Genomic DNA, 25736 nt, shown 5'->3' with positions numbered 1-25736 from the left:
GCCATCCCTTAGATTTGAGTTTTATCATGGATCAATTCGAGGATTGCTTCTCGGTTGATGAGGAAGTTGAGTTGCTGCCCACAAGAAAATTCTCGAAAATGGTGAAGCGACAATCGAAGTTACGAAAGGCAAGGGTGGACGAATCGCTTAGGAGTAATGGTACAGCGACAAGCAAGAAGCTCAGTGGTTTTAGGAATCGAGTGCAACGGATTATGCTACGGATGGTACGACCGAAGCTTTTGAGGGCGAAATGGAATTTAATTAGTTAACAAAAAACTTTACCTGAGAATGTGATTATAGGAATAAAGAAATGTTTAAGTAGGTATAAATTTAAATATCTATTTTTTATGTTTAGTATTTTTCTGTAGCATATCACTCCTTTAACCCTCATCCGCGTTAGAGTGTCATTTTGACACTATTGCAAGTTTTAAGGCTTGTAACTGTTTTCAGAAGCTTAAAAAAACAAAAATTTCTTCGGGGACCCCAAATGAATTCAAAAGTTCTTTAATATTGCATCTTTACTTTTTTCATGGACGAACCCTGGAAGCCTGGACAAAAAAACTCCCTTTTCCGACTCAAAGTGTCAATTTGACACTCCAAAAGTAAAGTCTATCTAAGTCGTTTGAATTATAATTAATTTCATATAAATCTTATATCAATAAAAACCTTGTAATGTCAGTAAAATATGTTTAGAACATTATATATAGCTAAAGCTACTATAGTTTTCTCGTTATTCAGCATGAAAGAAAAAAAAAATACGAAAAAATATGCCGCAGGAAAACTGCTGTAGTTCATATATTACACGTCCAAAACGTCGTTTGCCTTATGCATATGAAAACTGAAGTTAATGTCTACATCATGAAGCCAAGAAATTTTTTTAATGAAAGGGTCACAAAAAGTTCAAAAAAGGGATCTGAAAAACCTACTTTTCATTCGATTGCTAGTAAAAACTGTTTGAGCGATAGTAGAGTTTTTAAAAAAATATGAAAAATATTTATTCTAATTCTAACATTTTCTTGTCTTTAGATTTTTGATGCAACAAAAATTGAATTTACTGGAATTTTTCAAAGTTGACTACTGTGCGCGATTTTTTTGCAAATTGAAATTTCATCTGTTTTTGTGGTCCACCGTCAGGTTGTACCCGTATTTTCAGTGTTTTTACTTTGTTTGGACCAATAAAAAGTATATTCATTGGAAAGCAAATTTAATCTACATTCTAGTGAGGTGCTACAATTCACGCTGTGAGATTTCATAAAAATATGAAAATTATAAACGTTAAATCATTCCTGAATTTCTAGAACTACAAACAGCAAAACATGTTTGTTTGCTCTCCGAGTAGGTACGGTGGGTGGTTATTCGGGCAGAGAGCGAAGCCGACAGACGAAATAACGATGCATGTCGTGCATTTCGTCAGTTGTCCCAGGGACTCGTGGCGTTCTGGGTGCGAAGGGAGCGCAGGAGATTCTTCGATGATTTCCACTAGAACTTGTTCAAAATTCAGGCCATCATTCGTTTCGTCATCGACTTCAGGTATCCATTCGGAACAAGCTTCAATTTCTTCATGCCAATCAACTATAGGCGAGTCGATTTATCCAGATTCCTCCTCTGGCTCGTACGTAATTGGAACAATCATTTGGTATTCAATCAAAAGTTGGATGTCTCCGCGGCGGGGATAAACTAGCCGACAGTAACTGGAAACTTCATTCGCATCGATTTCCATCTCGTAAAGATCTTCTTTCAAAAATGCCGTTGCCACGATTACGTTGTGCTTCTGCATCACTGCTTTATTATCGCAGAACGTACCGGTAATCCCTGCTCTGGCCAATGATGGTTCCTTTTAATTTCGATATCAGAGACTGTTCATCTTTGGCGACGTTGATTTGAACAGGATCAACGAGGCTGCTTGTCGACTTGAACCATCCGCAATCGTTGATGATATGGTCACTCGACTCTAAGTCAAGTTTAAACATTAACCGTCTTCCATTCGCTAATTTCGATCTTCTCCTCCGAGCCATAAAACTAATGGCTTTGCAGCATTCAGCTACTGTATTTGCTTCATTGGCCTGGCAATCTTCATACTTCTTTCCGCATTTGTAGCAGGTCCTGTTGAAAATCGATTTCGGCTCAGTTTTAAAATTCAACCGGATTCCGAAAAACGCAGTTGAATTTTCCTCGATGGTTGTTTGGAGACGTGTTTTTTCCTTCACCTCCTGTCCTAGCAACCGTTGCTTAGCTACCTCCAGCATTGGTTGGTCGTCATCGAGATTTTCCAACGCTGTCACCAACGGATCATACGTCTCTGAAAGAGTTCCATAGATCATGATGCGTCTTGCTGAGGAATAGCTAACGGTGGTGGATCCAATAATGTGGCTGCTGCAGCGAGTTTGTCCGCTGCTTCATTGCCGGGGATTCCAGCGTGTCCCGATAACCAGCATAGTGTTATGTGTTTGTTGATTGCTATTTTTGATATTGGAGGAAGCCAAGGGTGTTTGGTATTGCCGTGGGTCAGGGCTGTGAGCACGCTGGCCGAGTCGCTAAAGATGACTGTGTTTGGTTGGTGAGATTCGACCGCCACCTTCAGGATCGCGAACGCTTCGAAGCTGAACACTGAGCATTCTGCTGGTAGGGGTTGTTTGTTCGGTTGTAAATGCCGCATCCAACTAGTCCAGAGTTTGTTTTGGATCCATCTGTGTAGGCTTGAGGGAGGTGTTTGAATTTATGTTTGACGAGTTGTAGAAAGTGAGATTGAATCAGACTTAGGGGATCTTTGGTTTTTATCTTTCGAAGCTAGGTTAGGTTCACTATTGGGTTTTTGTCGTTCCAATAATGGATTTTGGGTTCTGGTCAGGGACAAATGGGTGGTATTTTGTGGCCTGTTATTTCGAAGAGAAGCTTATTCGATCTGGTGACCATAAGTGAGTCTCTGGAGCCTTCTTTAGCAAGCCATCTAAGGGCTTTGGAGGATAGGTGTTTTGCGATGATGTACCTGAACGGCATTTGGCCACTTTCAGCCATCAGGGAGGGAATTGGGCTCGAGCAAAATGCGGAGTTCATAATTCACATCGATTGTACAGAGGCTCCAGTTTGCTGATTACTGTCTCTATTTCAGCGTGACTAAGTAGTGGAGAATGGATGGTAAGGACCAGCAATGGAGAACCCGGAAAAAGGAGTCCGTAGCTGGTTTTGTTGGCTAAGATTTGTAAAATGGATATTTTGCTATTGGCCTTTTTTCTTACTTGATCCAGGTGGTATTTGATAACGAGCCTATAGTAAACAAAGAGACGAAATGTCACGATTGGAATTTTTGATTTTCTGTCAGTGTCATTCCTTTCGAGCAAAACCAAGCAGTCTTGAAGGCAGACCTACAGCAGGGTTGCAAGCTCATTATTTCAAAAGGGATCAGATTGCGCCTCTTTGTTTACTATAGTTTCTTTAGTATTTGAAGTTGAGACGATCATCCAACCATAGTCCCAGCAGACGGGTGTAGCGATTCATGGAGCTTGTTTGATTGTTCAGAGTTAGGCTGGGGAGTTTTCCGAGCCTTTTTCGGTTCGGGCCGATGTTTAGGAGAAAGGACTTGCTTGGCGAGAACTGAAAACCGACGGTAGGGGCCTAGTTTGCTATCTCGTTTAGCGCATTTCGAAGTCTCTTTCTTGTGGTTTTGGAGAAGGCTGAGGATGATATCAAGAGGATATCGTCTGCTTATACGAGCGTTTTGATGTTATTTGCTACTTTGTTGAAGATGTTTTTGACTGCTAGTAGAAATAGGATTGGTGCGATTACTGAGCCTTGCGGTACTCCTCCGTTGTTGGGTCTAGTGTGTGAGCGGTTTTCATTTATAAGCACCTGGGCATTTCTGTCATGAAGGACATCTGTAATGTAGCGCAGCATACGGCCACCAATACCACATTTATTGAGCTGGTTGATGATGGAGATCCTGTTGACACGGTCGAAAGCCTTAGACAAGTCTAGGGATAGGCGTTCTGTGTGATGGTGTTTTTGAGTTGGCGGGTCGAGCGAAGATTCTAGCTCCTCAAAGTAGTCTGTTAATCGTCCGTTCCGAAAGACAAACTGTCGGCAGTCTAGCAGCTGTTCTCTTTCGAGGATAGCGTGCAATCGGCGGTTTACCATCCGTTCTAGTATTTTGCCGATGCAGTGGAGTAACGTTATAGGTCTGTAGTTGTCGAGGGGGTGGGGATTTTTATTGGGTTTTGCGATGGGGATGACCATACCCAGTTTCCAACTTTGTGGAAGCGTACCGTTTGACCAGATTTGGTTGTATATTTGGAGTAAAATTTTCAAAATGTGCTACAAGTGTAAAAAATTCTACCACTTTTTGCCAATACGAGTAAACTTACTCTAATGATTGGTATCGATTGTATCTGAACGGATGATAATGATCAAGTTAACAACAAATTAATACGAAATAACTGACTTGTACTGTAAATTTACGAATAAGTCAGCATATAAAAATCACCAAGTAAAAAAAAAATGTAAAACTTTTTCCCAATTGACATATAAATTGTAAATTTACATTTGTCTACCCATGTTTACAGCTGCATCTATTTTTAATCACATGTTTTTATTTTTCAAGATAACATGTAACTCATTATGAATTCACTTTCGGTAATCTCAAGGTTTAATTAACACAACGTGTTTGTGGGTGTGTTTTGACTAAATATCCAGAATGAGTATGCTTACTAACTCTAAATACGTTTGATTGTTCACATTTTAATAGCAGCATGAAGATATATTGCTTAAAAAGTGATGCAACTATCACCTAACGTATTTTTAAGTACCTAATGATATTTTTGATTTGGAAAGCTCTTCTCGAGATCTTGATAATTTGCAATCAATAATCAATGACCGAAAAAAAATAGAGAAAAACAAATAAGCGGTAAAGTAGGTAATTTATGTAATTCCTTAAAAGGATGTGATATCCCACGTACTACACACAAAAGAAGCTTCAGTTCACTAGTTTATTACTCCGGTCGAAGCATATTTTTAATTCAAAATAAAACCTGTCCGGCCAAGTAAGAATGTTTATCATTCTATTTTTATGATAAGTTATTCAAGTCTTAATAAGTCAATAAATCTTGCAGGTAAAATGTACGTTTAGAAATGAAGCAGCAAGCTGGCTTGCTATCAGTGTGTGGAGCAAATCAACGCGGCGGTTCCTCGCTGCTACCGGCGGTGGCTAGTTTGAGAAGCAAATACAGCGAAAATCATTGAGCCTTCCGATGGTACTCGGGACTGGTGTTCACGTACTGCTGCATGTTGAAATAGGTGGAGCTGTTTTTGACCAGGAACTTTAGGAAGTCCTGCACGTGACCGATCAACGATTGCACGCTTTTTTCGTCGAGTGCCGTGAACGCTAGCATGGAGCCGAGTTTGACGAACAGTCGAAGGAGGTGGAAAGAGCCGTAGATTTTCGCCATCGGGACTCCGGGGTTCGTTTGAATCATTTCGGCGTACTGGGGTCGTTCAAACTTGTAGAGCAGTTGCGAACCCAGCATAACGTTGAAATATTCGATTATTCCGTTCGCTATATCTTGAACGGCGGTTTCTTTTGTGGCCGTGGAGGCTTTGCTGGATTTTTTGTACTGTACGTAAGAGTCGACGATTTCTTGAACGGTAGTTTTAGCCGGGAGTTCGACCAATTTGTTCTGTCGAGAAATGGCATCCCAATCGTCAACCAACCAGGGTTTTAGTTCATCGGGAATCTTTACTTTGATTTCCACCTTCGAAAGAAACTGTTCCTCAGATTCTACGTTGGAAGAAGTGGTGTCGCTGCGGCCACGCTTCTTCTTAACTGAATATGAGCTGTCGGTATCTTCAGATTTCCGTTTTTCAACTGGTGTCTCCTTCTCTTCAGATTTTTCTTTTGCAACTGCTGTTCCGGAGGTGGAAGGTGTCGAGCTGGCCGTTGCAGCGCCCTTCGTCGACGATCGACTACGACTGCTAGTTATACTGGTTGAAGCCACACTGGAACCGGAAGTTGTGGGTGTAACAGTACCAGGAGTTGCGCTGCCAGACCCAGCTGGACCAGAGCTAGAAGGTTCCTTCTCCTTGCCGGTCAGTTCCTTCGAAGGAGTCGAAGCACGTGAATCACCGCCATCCTTGCTGGAACCCGTGGAATCCGTTTTTTTAACCTTGGGATTCACTTTCTTGTTTTTGGCACCCAGGGATGAGTGCAATTTGCTCACCTCCTTCTGGCGCTGAACATTCGCTTCGTTGTATTTAAGCACTCGATTCTCCAGGACCCATTCGTCCCAGCTAAAAAAGATTGCACGGTTTTTAACCACACGCCCATTAAGTTGCGATACAATTTCAACAAAAACTTGATGCGATCAGATCAATTAAACTTTATATAAAGCAGTTCTATTGAGGAAGAACAACCTTCTCTGATAAGTATTGCCTGAATTAACATAGTTAATTTATAAATAATAAAAGGTTTTCGGTATCCGAGAATAAAAGCTATCTTTCTGGGTATAAATCCGGATCGCTCGGTTTCCCCTTCCATCGTAAAGAATTATAAAGCATCCAAATCATGTACTTACTTCTTGTTCCAGCCGGCGTAGTGGACAAAATATTTCACCTGCTTGTCCTTGGTGACCGTACTTTTCAACATTTTGGCTTCGTAGATCAGAGGTCCATGGAAGCAGAGAACTCGCTCGCCTAAAAAGATTACAAAATTTAAGGAAAACCATCACGGCTAGGACTGAACAGTCTAAACCCAAATTACCTTCAGTAAATTTCAGTTTGGGTGGCATCGTTTTAGGTTTCCGTAGTTGAGTTTTAGCAGGAAAATTCCACAAAATAATCAGCAGCCGCAAATAAATCCACCGTTTTTGTTTATGTTTTAGGTAAAAGTTTTTAGTTTTGGTTTTTCTCTCTCTCTCGCCGAACGCCGCAGCCCAGCATTTTTCTCTCGATCGATTTTTGCACTCAAAGAAAATTTTGGTTTTTGAATTGTGTGAATGTTCACACTAACTAAATAGTTTTTCTGCAGTTCACCTAAGAGCTGTGTTTAGGCAGAGAAAAACCTGGTATTTAAACCAAATCCAAATTGATTTTGATTTAAAAAAATCTTTTGAAACAAACTCCTTTTTATTATAATAATTTTTGAAACAAAGGATTTATTCTTTGAACTAAGAAAAAACTTTGATTCAAAGAATTGGTTATTTCAAAGGTGAAAAATTCTTTGAAGTCAATGAAAACGGATTAGAAACAAGAAAAAATTATGTCACAGAATCAAAAATGTTTTCCTTTGTTTGGAGACTAAACAAAGGAAAATTCCTTTGTCCTAAAAAACTTTTTCGCTGCATGTACGAAAACATACAAAAAACTGTATTTTAATAGCAATATCGATGTTTTAAATAATAAGATAAATTAAACCAAATATATAGGATAGGATAGGAAGCTAAAATTACGAAAACAAACACTAAATTCGAGAAAATAAAATTTGGAATTGAGATCTTGTTTTTATTAGCAAAGAATCCTACGAAAAGATTTTGTTCAGTGTATAAAACTTCATCGATGATTTCGGCGACTCGACAAAACTTTTTGAATCACCCCTTGGTTTTGGATGCCGGTTTGTTTTGGTCGGTTTCGCGTTTCGTCGGTTCCCGGTTTTGGATTGCGTGGAAGTCGTTTTGTATTGAAAATCTCAAATATTTTAATTCAATTATGTCCGCCGCGGCTCGTTTGGTGCAATATGTCGTTGTGAATGGTGAAATTGCCAAAACTTGGCCCAAGGGAGCGCTAGTGGCACAGTGCTGTCATGCGGTGGCGGCCGTCTCGCACCTGTACGCTCAGGATCCGGAAACGGTCGAGTACTTCCAAGATCTCGATAATATGCACAAGGTGGTTCTTGAGGTACACACTAAGATTGCATTTCTCCCGCTCGGGACCGTGATTCTCTGTATCACAGGAAAACTGCTCAAATCAAACGAAATTCGAATAGAAACTCTCCCGAATCTTGGGACGCTTCATCTCTCCTGAAATCCGATACAAACTTGCTACGAAAGCACAGGGACCTGAAGCATCCCCGTGATTTCAGAACAGCGTTCTCCCGAATCACTTTAGATTGATTACTGTCAAATGTTTTCTTTCTTTTGCTCTCCTGCCTTAAAAAACATGATTTTTTGTCTCTTTTTCACCATGTGTTTTGCACGTGTTGCGTTCAGTTTGATCCTAAATCATCAACAGTCATTTTTTTTCACCGTTGTTGGTGCTCGGTAGCCGCTCACGAGGGATGTTGTGAATCACAAGTTGTGATTGAAGCTGAAGGCCTAAAGGAAACAAGAGGACATGACAATTGGCTGGAGTTTACAAGCTGTCCCCTGTAACGATTCCGGTAAGATTGCTTTTGCGTTGGACAGAAATTTCCAAATATATTTTTTTAAATTTTATTCACACGCTAATTTGGTCTCATCTTGTACTTCATATTGCAGCTCCAGAGTCCGTGGCTTGGAGGAATCAGGATCCGGCAAAACTTGTGATGATCTACGACTGGTAGGCTGATTCGGGCACAAGATTTCCCTGCACCGGTTTGGATCATGTTTGGCCAATTCATCTCGTCTCAGTTTGCATAATAGCATGGCCTGAAGCGTCAATACAGAATCGAGTTTCGAGACATAAGTAAGAATCACTACCATCGATATTTCTTATCATCTTATGAAAACAGGTTTTTCTTTTATTTACAGTAGGAATGAGGAACTGCTTCGTTTGTGTGATGTGTAGTGTTAAAGTGAAAATTGTGAAAATGTGTCCACTTTGGAAAAACAGACATTTCCTGAAACATTGGAAAATAAATTTAATATAAAACATCAATTGTATTCTTTTTTTGCATAGATTGGAAATAATTTTAAAAATAAAAAGAATAAAAAGATTTGGAAGGATAGAGTTCACTGAAAATCACAGGAGAAAACCGTTTCGAGCTCCCTGCAAATTACAGGAGAATATGGTTTTGAACCTACAGATGCGTTTGACAGTTGTTTTCCTGAGCTGTTTTGCTGTCCTGAAATCGTCCTGTAATTTCAGCTGTTGAAAATACAGGACAAAATCGTTCCGACCACAGGAGAAAAGATTAAGTGTGTAGGTTGTTTTTTTTTAATTTAAGATTATTTTCATGTATTGATACGCCTTTTTTTATTTGAACTGAAATAGTGATACCTGACAAAAGATAATAGCCTATAGTTTATGAACAGGTTTATCTATTTTGAAAACCTACGATACAGTTACAGAGCAGGTGAATAAAAATCATGGAAAGAACCGAGTTATTTTGGTTTGATTACCACTGCCTGAGGCGGTATGAGATGGACTGTTGCAAGAAAACGCCAGAAGTTATACTTTCAATACGACGTTGAAGATAAGAACGACCCTTTTAAAACGCCTCAATATAGGCAGCTTCAGGCCATGTATTTTGATTATAAGCTATTAGGGCTGTCCCAACGGTAGATGCAAATCACGGTTTTCGATCAAGCTAAAACATTTCGGCTGGCACCGGTGGCGTAAATTGCTGTTTTAGCACAGATATCGATTTCAAAATTCCCAACAGTTAGAGCACCTGCAACGGTTCAGGTCTAAATATTGGATTTAGGTATACCAGTTTTAGCAAAATTTTAAATTTGGGAATCGGCTAAAACACGCGCTCCCCACCGGTGTGATAGCAAATTTAAAACGGGTACACTTTTATTGCAGACATTCAATAATTGAGAAGAAAAAGCTCATTTTAATTGAAAAATTGCTAAGTTTTGAATTGAATAATGATGATGTATATGAAGAATAAGATGAATAATAATGAAGTTTGTTCGAAACAAGTAGAAATGGATTGACGACATAATACCTTTCTTTTTCCAATCGACTTCGACCGATTTCTTCCAGGCCGTAACGAAACCCCCTGTCGAGCTGGATCGGTTTTGACTATTTTGACTAGTTTCAACATGCTTCATCGACAACGACCTGACTGGTTTCGACCAAAACATTGTCTCATTGAACAACTACCAGTTGGCAGAAACCAGTTGAAACCGATTTTTATCTATGATTGAACGAAGCTTTAAAAGCCAAAATGACTATACGCAGTGAGAAAAAAATCTTAATTGAAACAAAAAAAATATTTTTCTTTTAAAAATTGACCCATTTTGGGATGCCGATTCCAAATATTAATTTAGTTTACCAGTTCTTGTTTAAAGGTAAAAATTCATTAAACATATTTGTGCTTTTGTTTGGGCAAACTTAACAGATTGGCAAACATGCTCCTATTAAGAATTCTTAAGTAAAATTTTCATGATTATCAGTAGTTTGTAATGTAACAGACGGCTTTTTTTAGCCAGAAATTGAAGGGAATTTTTTTCTAAGAATCATGTCAGTTTAGTCAATGTTATCGAACAATATATCATATTTCACGGCTTAACATAAAAACCGTGTTCGTGTAGATTATAAATATTGTTAACAACTTTTGACAAAAATCGGTCATCACACTGATATTCAATTTTTTTTAAATATTTTTAAAGTTTATTGTTGTTTTGCGTTAATTTCATTACGATGCTTCTGTTATTTTCCTTTTCTTATTCATATAACGTTTGAACTCTAGAAACGCTGACTGGGCTAACTAATTCGTTGAGCCAAAAGCTATTTATTAAAATATAAAGTCAAGAATAGTGTGACATAAATTTTTTATACTTGATACGGTTTTTTGTTAACATGTTTTCTCAATTTGTGTTACGCATTGACCGGTTTTGGCGGGAAAAACATTCAAATAATTTCTCAAAAAGGAACAATTTTTACACCCAATGCTACCCAAACATGTGTGAAAGTAATCATCATTTGCTAAAATTTTCTCACCGTGAACCCCAAACGTCTAAATCGGTCTGTCGTATACGTCGTAAATTTTGAAATCCTGTTCCAAATTTGCATGAATTTGGAACAAAAACGTATAACTGTTGGGAATTTTGAAATCGATAACTGTGCTAAAACAGCAATATACGCCACCAATGCCAGCCGAAATGTTTTAGCGTGGTCGAAAACCGTGTTTTGCATCTACCGTTGGGACAGCCCTTATACGCCTTTGTTCCAAATTCATGCAAATTTGGAACAGGATTTCAAAATATACGACAGACCGATTTAGTTCACGGTGAGAAAATTTTAGCCAACAATGATTTCTTTCACACATGTTTGGGTAACATTGGGTGTGATAATAGTTTCTTTTTGAGATATTATTTGAAAGTTTTTTTTCGCTTCAACCACCCTATACGTAACATAAATTGAGGAAAGATGTTAATAAAAACCATACGAAGTATAAATAATAGATGTCAATTTATTCTCGATTTAATATAATTAAATAAAAAGCTTTTCATTTGGGCTCGACGAATAAGTGAATCCAGTCAGCGTTCTAAAATTTGAAAAAAATAAACGAAAAGGAAATTTTAATACTTTTTCGATGAGGTAAAATAAATGTTTATTGTTTGTTCTATAATTTTTGTTTTATTTGAGATATTGAGAGATTTTTAGTTTCGTATGGATTGCTCGGAGTTTTCGTCAATATCAGCATATTTTTCTGTATCCATACATAAATTTACAAATAGTGAAACAAATTTGTGTCAAACAAAAATGTCGACAAATCAAAGGAAAATTTCCTTTGACTTTGGAATAAACATTTCTCGTTTCCTTTATCAATGTCAGCAATAACTTGAAAAAAAATTGCTTTTTCATTTCATTTAACAAAACCTTATTCCATTGATTCAAAGCAATTTGATTGAATTAATTGAAGAATTGTTTCAATTGACCTTTTTTCCTCGTTGTGTAGTCATTTTTGCTTTTAAATTAATGAAATCCTGGTAGAATAGTTGAAATCATTGTTCTGTCAAAAAGAATATTCGTAGAATTAATTTTAAGACAATTACCCGTGCAACTTAAAACTTATGCAATTTATCTAATAAAATGGGTTTTTTCTTCTCAATTATTGAGTGTCTGCAATGAAAGTGTTTCCGTTTTAAATTTGCTCCTACACTGATAAATCATTTCACACATTTTGCAAAATAGTTTCACACATTATCTGCAAATATATGGAGCTGTCAAACTCGAGTGTGGTTTTCACACACCATGCAAGTTTCAAATTTACACATTATACGAATTCGCAGATTAAGGAAAAAGTGTGTGAAATCACAAACAGTCATGCGCGAGCCAAGCAGCAAACATCCCTAAAGTCGCTTCAAGTCATGAAAGAACAATGGCAAGTAAACCCGCACAGCACCTGAAATTTTGAAAATAAATCGACTAATGCATGAATTTCTCTTTCAGATCCGGCCTGGTATCGCCGGCTTGTTCTGGCTGGTAGAAAAAGCTCATGGAATTGCTCCCCCCGCAGCACTTAAATTAAATAATTTCTGAAAATGTGCGAGAATTAATAAAACAAAAAATTGGATTTCAAATCATGATGTTTCAATATCCAAATGAATGAAAATAAGTTTAACTATCACCTCCCGTTTACCTAAATTGAACTGTTTTGTGATATTCACACATTTTCCTGTTTTGAACGCTTTTTGCATAATGTGTGAAACGCACACATTTCGTTTCCTTAAGCGGTATTTCCCATTAGTGTGCAGCGGTACCTTCACACATTTAATGTGTTGGTCTACTTATTTCCAAAATGTGTGAAATTTGACACACTAAAGTGTGAAATGATTTGTCAGTGTACACCGGTGGGGAGTGGGTGTTTTAGCCGATTCTAAAATTTCAAATTGTGCTAAAACTGGTATACTTAAAACCAATATTTACGCCTGAACCGTTGCAGGTGCTCTTATAGTTTAGCCTTTTCGAAATCGATCGAAAGTATCCGTTCGAACGAACGCCAGATACGCCGTAAACTAAATAGAATAGGAGTGAATGAGCCGCAATCAAGCTAAGGTAATCCTATATGAATTTTCGATCAGAGCTTCCAATACCCCTGAAATTTTGTTTAATTTTTTTTTATTATTCTGTCTCAAAACATGTTGGGTTAGAGCGCAGACACCAGATACCCAGACTGACCACTGAAGGCTGATTTTGACGCTTGTTCCGCAGCGCTATCTACGGGTTATCGTGAAACTAACGGCCACACATACAAAAGGAAAAATCTCGATATATCACACACACACATTTGCATTGTGCTATTTGTTTTTTTTACATCTAGCGATGAACACGGTCGTTTTTGATTACCAACTTTTGATAGAAAAAAAATAACACGATATATTTCGGAAACCACTAAAGAACCTTTTCTGAATTGAAGCGCATTAACCAAATGTGGTTAGAATTCAACCATAAAGCTTATAAAAAATATATCGACTTTGACAGAAATGAAAATTAAATGAAAACTTGAGATTTTCTGCTCCACTTCCTTATTGCGTTGTGGTTGGAAAATAACCATTTTATGACATTTTTGGCTTCATTTGTGATCACTTTCAACTGCAAGATTTCGTTAACCCCGAAACCTCCGTCAAGGGTAAGTTCAAGTTTCCCGAGTAGAAAAATATTGTGACAACACAATTATTTGTAAATAGTTATAAAACGATCTAGGACTTGTTGAGAAAACGACAAATGAAATCGTAAAAACATTCCACTGATTGTATATTGCAAAACTATAGTATATTGAATGTGGCTTTAAATTTTATTATTGTTTAGAACTGTTAAATCAGTTGAACGGACGATATGCTTACAAAATTTCGTTGAATAATCTGTTTCAGTTAGAGTTTCTCAAAACCCTTCACCTAGCCGAATTGCCGCATTTATAGAGGTTTACAAAAACTGAATAAAACAAAAGTAGAGGTGATATTTACAAAATTTGTAAAGCAATGTTTTGTTAACAGAAGAAGCTTAATGAAAATCGCAACAACGAAATTTACCATTAAGTCACCATCTACAACAAAAAACCGGTGTAAGATTTTTATTTACTTTTTTCTCCAATAAGTCCTAAAACTTCTCTTTCTATGAAAAATGTAGTCACATTCGAGAGATGTCTTCTTTTCAAAATATCTAAGTAAACTTGGATATCAAACTAGCGCTTTTACCGCCCACTGGAAGAGGCAGTTGTGGAAACAATATTTTTGACTTCGAGATGATGCATTTTCCTGCTAATTTAGTACAAGTTTAACAAAGTGCGTTGGTTGACATAATGATGATTCTTGACAAACAATTTCAATCATCCGAGTCTGTTAGATAAGAATAGCTTAGCTTTTCCTGTTCTGTTGTTAAGTTATTTTTTCATTATTATTTTTTTGGTTAAATTTCGAACCATTTTTTTAATATCGCAGGTAGTTGATTTTATCCATGAGTAAAATGAAACAAACAAACGTGAATTCGTCACATCAAAATCAAAACATTAAATGAATTTACTCACACAGACATACAATATTTGACATTCCATAAAACGACAAGAAAAGAAAAATGACTTTCGTTTGCATCAAGATAGTACTGTTCTTTTACCATTCAAAATTCGTTTTGGTGGTGTGGAAAAGCATTGAAATCGATGTTTAAGTTTAGTTACAGCGATATTATTTCTTATTTACTGGGCAGCGATTAAGGAACATTAAAATGAGTTTTATTCAAAATTAAAGTTTTATGAAGAATGGATTCATTTAGTAAACTAATTTCTTTCGAAATATGGTTTTAACAAAACTTTGAATCAAAGATTTTGGTTGAATGTCAAAGGTGAAAAAATTTCGGAAGCAAAGAGAAATGGATTTGAAACATATATTTTGAAATATTCCAAATTCAGAGCAGTTTTTCAACAATTTGTTTCCGATAAAAGATTTTTAAGTTGACATATCTCACGCGCACTTGCTCTCGTGTACGGATTAAGATGGAGGAAAAAGTCAAAAACCATGGTCGCTTTTTCCAGGTTAATTTTCCAGTCCAGTCCAGAATTATACAAAAATCCCGCGTGAGCTTTCATTACGTCGTATGAAACAAAATATAAACAAACTGTTTTATAACAAAAAAAAAACAAAAACTGACATAAACTAGTCGCAACTTCTTTTCAGCCTGGACAACCTGGACAACATATTATATACGTGAAATACAAATTTTAAAGTTGTTTTGATAACTTTTGAAGCAATTTTCTGTGAATTTTCAAGATGTTTCATACGACGTAATAAAAGCTCACGCGAGATGGTCATTACAGTTGTTTTTGACATTTCTCACGCACATTTGAGCAGGGAAAAAAAACCCGGTCGACCAACACGGTTGTCTCTGAAGTAATTTTTTCAAAAAATTATAAGTTTTAGTGAAACTTCCAGAAAATAGGATTAAAGATCTTATCAACACATTCATCACATTTAAATATTATCCAGCTTTTTTTACATTATCTAAACACGTTCCAATCAACCCAACGAGAATGTCAATAACTTATTTCACTCCTCAAACCTATCTAGGTACGAGCCAAGAAACAGTTAAGATAAATTAGAATCCAAGTTTTCAAAGAGTTATATGTAGTATGTCTTTTTGGTCACAGTCAACCTTTCAGATTAAGACGAACAATTCCAAACTCAATGAATTATTTATAACAGACATTATAATTTTCATACTGTTACTCAGCCGGATAAATTAATTTTGAAATCAAAACTGAATCTCAAAATTAATTGGCTCTAAGGACCGCTATAACGTTGCGTTTGTATTTTTTTTCATATCAAGCGATAAACAGTCATTGTTTGTGTAACATTCACCTCTTATTATGATACAGTAAATTAAAGTAAACAATTAACATTGAAGACAAAGACGATAATGAAAATATTTGAGATAGAATTTCAAATACTAATAGGTGATCAATCAAGACGGTTTTCATTTGGCTTGTTAATTATTAAGTGTAATTTTTTTTTCTTGATGAAGCACAGTAGTTTCACGATGTCCCAACAGATGGCGTATGATTCTGGGCGACTTGTAGTTGTATGGATTCAAGCGCCTGTGGTCAGTCTGGGTATCTGGTGTCTGCGGTTGGAGTCAATAAATAAATCGTTATAAGTTTCGTAACAATTATTTATCAATTCTAGCGTAACATTTCATAAGGGCGAAACTAGCAGTTAGCTCGAATCGAGAAAAACGCGTTTGAAATTTCGGAACATCTAATCAAATCCTATTTAAAAAATCGACCACTTTTTGTTCAACAAATTAAAAAAAAGGAATTATATTCACTTATTGTTCGTTGATTATCAAAATCTTTAACTTTGTTTACTAAATTTCAGAGATTTTCGAGTTTCGTCTTTTTTTGTTTTCGTGTTCAGTTACGCCTGCAAGTTTCGCCCAATTGATCGGCCGTTTTTGTTTTAGTTTTGAAGTTTCGCCCATTGGTCCTACACGCAAAAACTAATTAGGCCGTTTTGTCACACACGGTCAACTCAGTTACGCCTATTGGCCCTACACGGTTCACCCCATTTTGAATAGGCGTAACATCACGTTTCAACAAAAATGCATCAACAGAAAGTTTCGCCCAATTGAATTTTATTAATTTTTTGAAAGTTTTAAGTGATTTTAAGATGAAACCGCGTTAATTAGGTAAAGTGCAACCGCGTACATCCGTAATGACCGTTGACTCGATTTGTTTACATTTGGCAGTTTATTTACATTTTTGTTACGCTAGAATTAGAGGATTTGGAAAATGCATTCAACAATTTTAAAGAAACATATTAAAACAGTTAAGAAACATTAAGTTGTCTGCCCAATACTCACTTTCCGGGATGTGTTGATCAAGATTCATCGATAGAGCCAGAGTTCTTCTCTGGAAGTCTGGATTCCTTGCATTATGCTCGGAAAATAGTTAGAATCGATGGAATGGGCATTCGATGGTTTTGCTCAATACAAATCTCCTGGAAGTGACGGGTTATTTCCAGTTTTGCTTCAGGAAGATTTTGATCAAGTAGTTTTACTCATGGATATATTCCTAAACTATGACGGCAGATAGCCCAGGAATTCATCCCTAAAGGGGGGATGATCATCATACGACGAAGTCAAAAGCTTTCGTCCTATAAAATAGTCTAAATTATTTCTATCAAAAGCACTCGAACGTTTAATTGATCATCATATCAGGCACGAATGCCTTGTCCAACATCCGCTTAATCCGACACAACATGCATACCAAACAGGAAAATCAACATTGACTCTTCTGCACAACGTAGTACACAATGTCCCTTGTTCTACGCCGCGCGTGAGGTGTCGAGTAACCCCACCGTCACTCGACTCTTGTCACCTTATTCCCCGTATCTTTTGCGTTTTACATCACATGATTGGCCTAGCCGTAGTAGTATTTGCAATGCATGTTCTATGTATCAGATGCTATGTTGAAAAGAAAAATGAAGAACGTTAGTTTTTCATTTTCCAGGATGCATACAAGTTTTGGCCATGTTGGTGTCAGAAGAAAAAAAAAATCATCATAAATCTGGACGCATTAAAAAGTCTATCTCGGAGCTATGTAAACGAAAGCGATGATTTTAAGCAAATTCCGGTTTGGAGTTTTTCATGGGCAAGAGCAAGTTCGATGTGGACTACACATTTAAGAAGAAGAAAATGTCGAAGTTCGCCTCCAAATGTTTTGTTTGGCAGGCAATCTGCTCTTGCGGACTGAGGAGTGAGTCTTTCGTGACAAAGGGCACATTAAATGGTGGTCTGATGGTGGTAGATCTACAAATCTGAGTGCCTTGAGAAGCGCCTTTTGCCGTTCTTGCAGCAGCACGACAAAGCTTCGCTATTTTGGCCAGGTTTGGCATCATGCCACTATTCTAAAAGTGTTCTGGAGTGGTATGAGGACAATTCTGTCCATTTTGTTTCAAAGGACATGAACCCACCAAAATGTCCGGTGCAGGGCAATAATGAAGCGGGAGCTTCTGAAGAGCAAGAAGACAGTCAAAGATGAGAAGGACATGTTTAGAAAATGGAAAAAAATGAGAAACTGGTACCGGATGACACTGTAGTAGACTTTGATGGAGGGTATCGAGCGAAAATGCGTTCAATTTTACACTCAAGGCGCCATCGATTAACTTTTCTTTTGATTTTTGAAGTAAATATATGTATAAAATTACCCTAAAATTTTGGTTTGATTTTAAACATTATAAGAAAATTGGCAAGACATTTTCGGTGTCGCAATAATCTCGTGTTTGCCTTTTACAGCAAATTATATGGAGCAACAAAATTGAGCTAAGGTTGTTTGTTTGTTCGGGGAAGCATCATATTACTTAAAAACTTTAGCTAAACTAATACTTTTTCTTTTTTATTTTCATGAAAATTATGTCAAAAGAAAAAGTAAAAATTTGACACTTCCTCAAACTAATGCACATGCTTTTTACCTGAAAGAATTAAGCTTATGCAGGGTAAGTTCTATCTCTGAAACTGAAACAATTGCTAAGATATTTGAATGTTTGTTTCCTTCTATCGCGGATACCGGATTAGAAAAAGCATCATTTTATACTGTCAAAAATATAAAAAAAATCCACTTAGAAAAACGCCACATGCTCAGATATATTTAAAAATGTGGAACCCACAAGATACGCCGGGAAGCAACGTTTGATCTTCTATTATAAGAAATCTTCCAACAGTCAAAAAAAGCGTTTTTTTACTCTAACAAACTGGGTCGTAAATGGCGTCCAGCGTTAAAAATTGTTCAAGTATCGGCGCCTAGTTACATATTGTCAATGCAGTTGAAATCCGAAGTTTTCCTGCTGGTGATTGGTAACCTTGGCTACCAGCGACGATGAAAACTTCATCAAACACCTCGGCAATCGGCAACCTTTTCTTTTGTTTGGTTCCGACACTTGAAAGAAGTTTGATAGATGTCTGGTCAACATGAAATGTCATCAGTGATGTTCATGTCGCCGATGTTGACAAAAAATTATGGTTTGGGGATTCAGCGACAATATATGTAGGTCATTTTTTTTATTATTAAGGACCTTTTTTGACATTCGGTCCCTATATTATATGTAGGTTAGAATGAGTCGATTTGAGGTCATTTTTGAATTTCTTAAACCCTGGGGTCTTAAAAGATTCGTTTTGGTTCAAAACTCATCTATGAGTTTTTGCTTAATTTTTAAGTAACGTTTACATGAGTAAATTTGAACTTTTAGGTTTGTATTGGAAAATTTAATATTTTCTACCGAAAAATCAACATCATTTTTGTTTATTCTGTGGAACCGAGCTTGGTTATATTTTTTATGCCAATTTATAAATTCTCTAAAGGAAATTTTCCGCTGAACCACTTTGTCGAAGACCGTAACTTCGTATCTAATTAGATCATAAAGTTATTAGCTATTTAACAGGGGTATGTAAACCATTAAAAGGCTCGGTTGCACAGAATAAACAAAAATTATGTTGATTTTTCAGTAAAAAATATTCTTTTATTCCATACAAACCTAAAAGTTTAAATATACTCATGTAAACGTTATTTAAAATTTAAAAAGACATACATCGTCTCAGCCGATTGAGGCTTTACAGACTGAATTCTGCAAAAAAATCATGGATGAGTTTTGAACCAAAACGAAGCTTTTGAGACCCCAGGGTTTGAGAAATTAAAAAATGACCCAAGTCTAATGTAGGTGGCAAAAGTCAACATGGAAAACACTGCAGCTTACCGGAAAGCAACAAGAGCTGCCGAACGCTCAAGTTGGCATAGCTACTGCACAAACATTTCAGGCTTGCACGAAGCAAGTAGGTTAAATAAAGTCTTAGCCAAATCAAAAGATTATCAGGTTTCATACCTTAAAACCCCTAGTGGTGATTATACATCAAACGACGAAGAAACATTAAGTTGTCTATTCAATACTCAATTTCCAGGATGTGTTGATCAAGATTCATCGGTAGAGCCTGAGTTCTTTTCTGGAAGTCTAGATTCCTTGCATTTTGCTCGGAAAATAGTTACTACAGAATCGATCAAATGGGCAATCGATGGTTTTGCTCAATACAAATCTCCTGGAAGTGACGGTTTATTTCCAGTTTTGCTTCAAAAAGGTTTCGATCATTTCAAACACATATTAAGAAAAATAATGATAAGCAGTTTTGCTCATGGATATATTCCTAAACTTTGGCGGCAGATAGCCGTGAAATTCATCCCTAAAGGGGGACGATCATCATACGACGAAGCCAAAAGCCTTGGTCCTATTAGTCTAAGTTCATTTCTATTAAAAGCACTTGAACGTTTAATTGATCATCATATCAGGCAAGAATGCCTTGTCCAACATCCGCTTAATGCGACACAACATGCATACCAAACAGGAAAATCAACATTAACTCTTCTGCACAACGTAGTATATAATATTGAAAATAGTTTTTCACAGAAAGAATCATGTCTAGGAGCATTTCTAGACATAGAAGGAGCATTTGATAATGTCTCGTTTACATCAATAATGGATGCGGCACTACTTCATGGAGTGCCTAGTGTTATAACTAACTGGATTAGCGCAATGCTAAGTAACAGGAATCTTCATTCGTCTTTAAGACAGGCTTCAATAACAAAAGTTAGCACACGTGGTTGCCCACAGGGAGGTGTACTATCACCTCTTTTGTGGAACCTAGTTGCAGACGGTTTGTTGAGAAAACTCAATGACCGTGGAATACCAACCTATGGATTCGCAGATGATTATCTTCTGCTGGTAATAGGTCTGTGCATAAGCACATTATTTGATGTAATGCAACAAGCTCTGCGCTCTGTTGAACGATGGTGTTCTCATGTAGAACTGTCAGTTAATCCTCTAAAAACTAATATTGTATTATTTACTAAAAAACGTATCACCCGCGGGGAGCGCCCTCTGCTGTTTGTTAAATGTTGTTAAATATTTGGGTGTCATTCTTGACTCCAAATTAAACTGGTCTGATCACATCGAATTCAGAATCAAAAAAAGCATGCATGGCCTTCGGGCAATGCCGACGTGCAATCGGAAAAAACTGGGGACTCAAACCCAAACATATTCACTGGATTTACTCCACAATAGTAAGATTAATTCTGGCCTATGGGTGTCTAGTGTGGTGGCAGAAAGGAGAAGTTGCAACAGTTCGGACTAAACTAAATCACCTTCAAAGAATCTGTCTTTTGGGGATGTCCGGATCGTTCACTACAACTCCTACTGCAGCACTAGAGGCTCTGTTTTCTATCAAACCTCTACACTTGTTCCTAAAACAGGAAGCCTTCTCATGTGCTTTTCGTCTACAGGCAATTGGTCTCTGGCTGTCAGGAAATATCGAAAGATCATCGAGTCATACAAATGTGGCCTGAATTAGTTAGATTAAACAAGTTTAATTTAGCGCCAAACGATTTAACACTCTCGAGTAGTTTTCCCTACATGGGGTTTAAAGTCAAATTTCCTTCTCCTCAAGAATGGTTATCAGGTTTCGTAGAGGACCAAATGTCCTCTCATATTGTATTCTATACTGACGGTTCATTATCAAACGGCCGTGCAGGTGCAGGAATTTACTGTCACGAGTTGAACATAGAATATGCTCAACCTCTAGGAAAATATTGTACAGTCTTTCAGGCTGAGCTATATGCTATTATGTATGGAGTGCAAATTGCACTTCAAAAGAAGATTATGTTCAGAACAATTTATTTCTGTTCAGATAGCCAAGCAGCTATCAAATCACTCAGTGCTTCCAGTTCTAGATCAAAACTGGTAATCGCATGCCGGAAAGCAATCGAAGAACTTGCTGAAGGCAATGGATTAAACCTTCTATGGGTACCCGGACATAAGGGAATTTTTGGAAACGAATGCGCCGACGAACTCGCTAGAGCTGGGTCGGAAAAGGAATTTTACGGACCAGAGCCGGCTGTCCCAATATCACCATGTTGGTTCAGAAACCAAATTCAAACTTGGTCCTCTAATCAGCATGAACGATACTGGGAAGAGTTGGACACTTGTCGTCAAACTAAATTATTTTTAGAAAATCCATCTCCAATCATATCGAGTTACTTATTAACTTTAAATAAATTTCATTGCAGCATCTTGATCAGAGCACTCTCCGGTCATTGTAAACTCAACTATCACATGCACAACATTCAGCGTGCTGAATCTCCAGTATGTGGTAGTTGTGAATCAGATGTGGAAGATCCCTTCCATCTTATATGTAACTGTCCCTCATTTGCCAGACTACGTTTTCGTACTCTGGAATCTTACGCTTTAAGCGAATCTGAGTTTAAGAAATTATACTTAAAAAACATTCTATCATTCCTTACCGAATGTAGAAAAGAGCTTTAATGCTAATAATCCCTAGTGGAAAGGCTTTATGCCATCTTAAATAGATTGAATTTATTTCTTCCTTTTATAGGTTTTTCAGGTTTCTCAGGTAAATGATGAAATCTTGGATAAAAAAAAGGCTAGGCACAATTTTCCCGTATGTTTGGATAACGTGCCGCTATTAACCTACCCCCATTCTGATACCTGATATTAGCTATTTAACAGGGGTATGTAAACCATTAAAAGGCTCGGTTGCACAGAATAAACAAAAATTATGTTGATTTTTCAGTAAAAAATATTCTTTTATTCCATACAAACCTAAAAGTTTGAATATACTCATGTAAACGTTATTTAAAATTTAAAAAGACATACATCGTCTCAGCCGATTGAGGCTTTACAGACTGAATTCTGCAAAAAATCATGGATGAGTTTTGAACCAAAACGAAGCTTTTGAGACCCCAGGGTTTGAGAAATTAAAAAATGACCCCAAGTCTAATGTAGGTGGCAAAAGTCAACATGGAAAACACTGCACTTTCCTCAATTGATTAACATTTTAAACATGTGCAGTCGTATTTTCGTAGTTTTTGCTTTTTTCTTACACATTTACGATCAAATCTTTTGCTCCAATGAAAATGTTTTCTTCTTCTTTCATATCTTCCAGGCACCGGACACGGCCAAATTGCTTGCACTCGGCGAAGTGTTGCAGCAGAACGACATCAAGCACAAGGTGTGGATCGAACAGCCGGAAAACCTCGCCACGTGCATCGCCTTCAAACCGTACCGGAAAGAGGACGTTCAAAAGTACGTTAAGAAATTTAAACTGCTTAGCTGAATTTTTAGTTCAAATGTTTTAGGCTTAATCAATCATTAAAAATAACACTCAGCAACCGATTTGGTTTCTCGAAACTGGAAACGGTATTTATAAGACTATTTCGAGTTGTTTAAATTATCTGGAAAGAAACCTGTAGGCGGGCGAATAAATAATAACGCGTTTGCTAAATTTTCCCACCCAGCAAGCAGCATTTAACGACTGACCGAATTCTCCAATTGGTACCACGGCAAAGAGATTGATTTCTTTTCTCGGTCCGTGGAAAACTGTGTGCAATAATCCGCACCGGGTGAGTTTTGTGAACTTACGTAAGGTTCTGTTCTGTGCTGTTTATTACAAACACACGGTGTCGGCAGATTGGTGGGTTTTTCATTTTTTCGAAACGCGAGCGAGCGAACGGGAAAAATTTATTTTTACTCCGGTTGAAATGTAAACCAAACGCCACACGGAATATTTGCGATCGGTTTATAGAGTGTATTTTTTGAAAAATTTCACACTTGTTGCTCGTTTTCGGTTGTGTGGGTGTTTTGGGAATGTTGAACTTTCAACATCGGTAGGTGCTGACATCTGGTTGCGTTATTAGCTAAGAATTTGAAGTTGTTTCTCTAATCCGTGTTTGATCAGTATCTAGAGCAATCCGAACTCCCTTACATGGCAGATCTACATCGATGAATGTTTCGGAATCTTTTCTACCATTCGATTGAATTATCATATTCATCATTATCGCCTTTTAAAGTTTATATGTATTCAAAGCAGAATACTTCATTTTATAACATTATCACGTTCCGTACCGGAGGGGGTCAAATGACATTTTTTGAACTTCAAATGACTATAACTCCTATTATAATTGTTTCCTCGCAATTTTTTCTTCATGACTATTTTCAATTCCGAAAAGCAGCTTCACTTGAATAGCCGTCGAGAATTCTATGTTTCGTATTTTATAAAACTTAAGATGCCAAAATATCACAAATTACGTCAACTTTCCAATTCACTTTTCAAAAACTTTCTACTGTGACTTGAACAGCTTTGGCGGTTGATTCATTAGAAGTACAGGTTTTACATCACTTTTTTCATTTTTTGTGGCCATGATCTTAAAAATGTTGTATTTTTCCTCCATATTTGCAACATATAGCTTCTAACTTCTGCTTTTTCATGCACTAAGTGATTTTTTTTGAACAGCTAATAACTGATTTACAGTCTTTTTCCCGAAGCATATTTTTTCGGATTTTTTTCCTTAGACTTTGAATAACTTGAAAATCAATGATTGTAGTTGAAAATTGTCTGAAAACTATATTTGAGTCACGTTACAAGCTTTCCGAAACTAAAGTTCTGTAAAAATCGGTTGAGAAACAAGAGAGTTTTAGCGGAAAAGCTGTTAGGGGTCATTTGGCCCCAGGCGGTGTAAATAGGTACATATGTATGTACAGAATGCCGGTATGTTTAGTTTAAAAAAATATTTTATCGATAACCATTGCTGTTAACAAATAGTTCAAGTTTTTTATTTTCAAAACTTAGATTCACTAAGACTTCACTAAGATTTCACTTATCTTTTTGTTATTTTAGCCGTTTCTTATAGACAAATCGATTTCTTTAAAAAAGAAACTTACTTACTTACTTAATGATCCCGCGCCGATCCTCCGGTGCATAGGGCCGTGGTAAAAGACCTCCACTGTTGACGATCCGGAGCCAGCGTCTTCACCTGGTCCCAGTCAAGATTCTCGTCGACAGTTCGGATTTCAGCGGCTAGGCTTCGCCGCCACGAGTTTCTGGGCCTGCCTCTTCTTCGATGACCTTCTGGATTCCAGTCAAGCGCCTCTCTGCAAATCTCGTTTTCATCTTTTCGCAGCGTGTGCCCAATCCATCTCCACTTACGTTCCCGAATCTCGATTTCTAGCGCCCTTTGATGACACCGGCGATGTAGTTCCTCATTCGAGATCCAGTTGCCAGGCCACCAAGCGCGGATGATATTCCGCAGGCAGCGAAAAAAAAGAAAGAAATGTAATAATTTATTTTACATCTAGCAGCACATTGAATTTATTTTACAACATCCTTGGGATATTTTAGAAACCCTTTTAAAGGCCCCGGTTAGAAAGCAGACTAAATTTATTTGCCTGTTTCTTCACAGATCGGAAATACCACAACTTGAGATCTCCCACTCCCCAAACTTATGATCAACATTGATAACTCATGTTTTAATAAAATTCAGCTCGCCAAACTTGCCCTTCAAACGGAGAACTGTTTTTTAGGAGATTTTGGTACTTTTGTTTTGGGGGTTCATCTCCATTGTGGCAGATTTACGTTTGGGGAGTTAGTTCAAAGCGGATAACTGTTTTGTTGGGAGATAATTTTTAAATATGCCTGCTTTACTTATAGAATTTCTCGCATATGCATTGATGTGGCTCGTGGTTCCAATAACTTCTCGGTGGTCGAGCGATAGGCAACCTAAGTTGGTAATAGCAGTACTATTACAGGACAGGTATGAGTTCAAATCCCGTACCTGCAGTGGTTTTTTTTTATAAATTTTAGTTTTTGATTTTTATTGCGGTATCAGATTTTAGGGGATGAGTGTCCTTAAAAAGCTCATGTTAGGACTAAGCCGTCAATAGCCAAACTTGTAGGGAGGGAGTGGGCGGTTAGTGGGGAAGTTCTCAAGTTTTGGTATTTTCGTGGTTCAGTGTTTGTTATACTGAGATTTAAAAAATTATATAGATACATTTTCGAGCATC

At 37.2% G+C, this 25736-nt stretch overlaps 2 protein-coding genes across 3 annotated transcripts in view; one reads left to right on the top strand and one right to left on the bottom strand.

The window, feature by feature from the left end:
- Window positions 1–4975: 4975 nt before the first annotated feature.
- On the bottom strand, window positions 4976–6872 carry LOC129755185 (nuA4 complex subunit EAF3 homolog). The gene is made up of 3 exons (XM_055751552.1): window positions 6746–6872; window positions 6561–6678; window positions 4976–6276 (listed from the first exon to the last, which is right to left on the bottom strand). The coding sequence occupies exons 1-3, from the start codon at window positions 6771–6773 to the stop codon at window positions 5226–5228; spliced, it is 1197 nt and encodes a 398-aa protein (XP_055607527.1). The 5' UTR covers window positions 6774–6872; the 3' UTR covers window positions 4976–5225.
- A 700-nt stretch (window positions 6873–7572) lies between these two features.
- LOC129756689 (putative peptidyl-tRNA hydrolase PTRHD1) overlaps window positions 7573–25736 on the top strand; it is a 35125-nt gene continuing 16961 nt past the window's right edge. Inside the window, exons 1-2 of one of the 2 annotated variants that reach the window (XM_055753653.1) lie at window positions 7573–7878; window positions 22843–22982. In XM_055753653.1, coding sequence (XP_055609628.1) covers window positions 7690–7878; window positions 22843–22982 — 329 coding nt within the window. In that variant the 5' untranslated portion in view covers window positions 7573–7689. Of the gene's footprint in view, window positions 7879–22842; window positions 23545–25736 lie in introns of those variants that run through there. The other variant, XM_055753654.1, reaches the window with a different exon arrangement.

Source organism: Uranotaenia lowii, chromosome 3 (assembly GCF_029784155.1).
Source record: "Uranotaenia lowii strain MFRU-FL chromosome 3, ASM2978415v1, whole genome shotgun sequence".
In the NCBI taxonomy this organism is placed as follows: Eukaryota; Metazoa; Arthropoda; class Insecta; order Diptera; family Culicidae; genus Uranotaenia; species Uranotaenia lowii.
Note: the sequence above shows the minus strand (reverse complement) of the source record. Positions and strands in the feature narration are given on the sequence as shown.

Bases quoted from the DNA above. Each gene is read 5' to 3' on its own strand.
- LOC129755185 (XM_055751552.1), bottom strand. From the start codon at position 6,773: ATGCCACCCAAACTGAAATTTACTGAAG. The intron at 6,679-6,745 runs GTAATTTGGGTT...TAATCTTTTTAG, and splicing joins CAAACTGAAATTTACTGAAG to GCGAGCGAGTTCTCTGCTTC. The intron at 6,277-6,560 runs GTAAGTACATGA...AATCTTTTTTAG, and splicing joins TACGCCGGCTGGAACAAGAA to CTGGGACGAATGGGTCCTGG.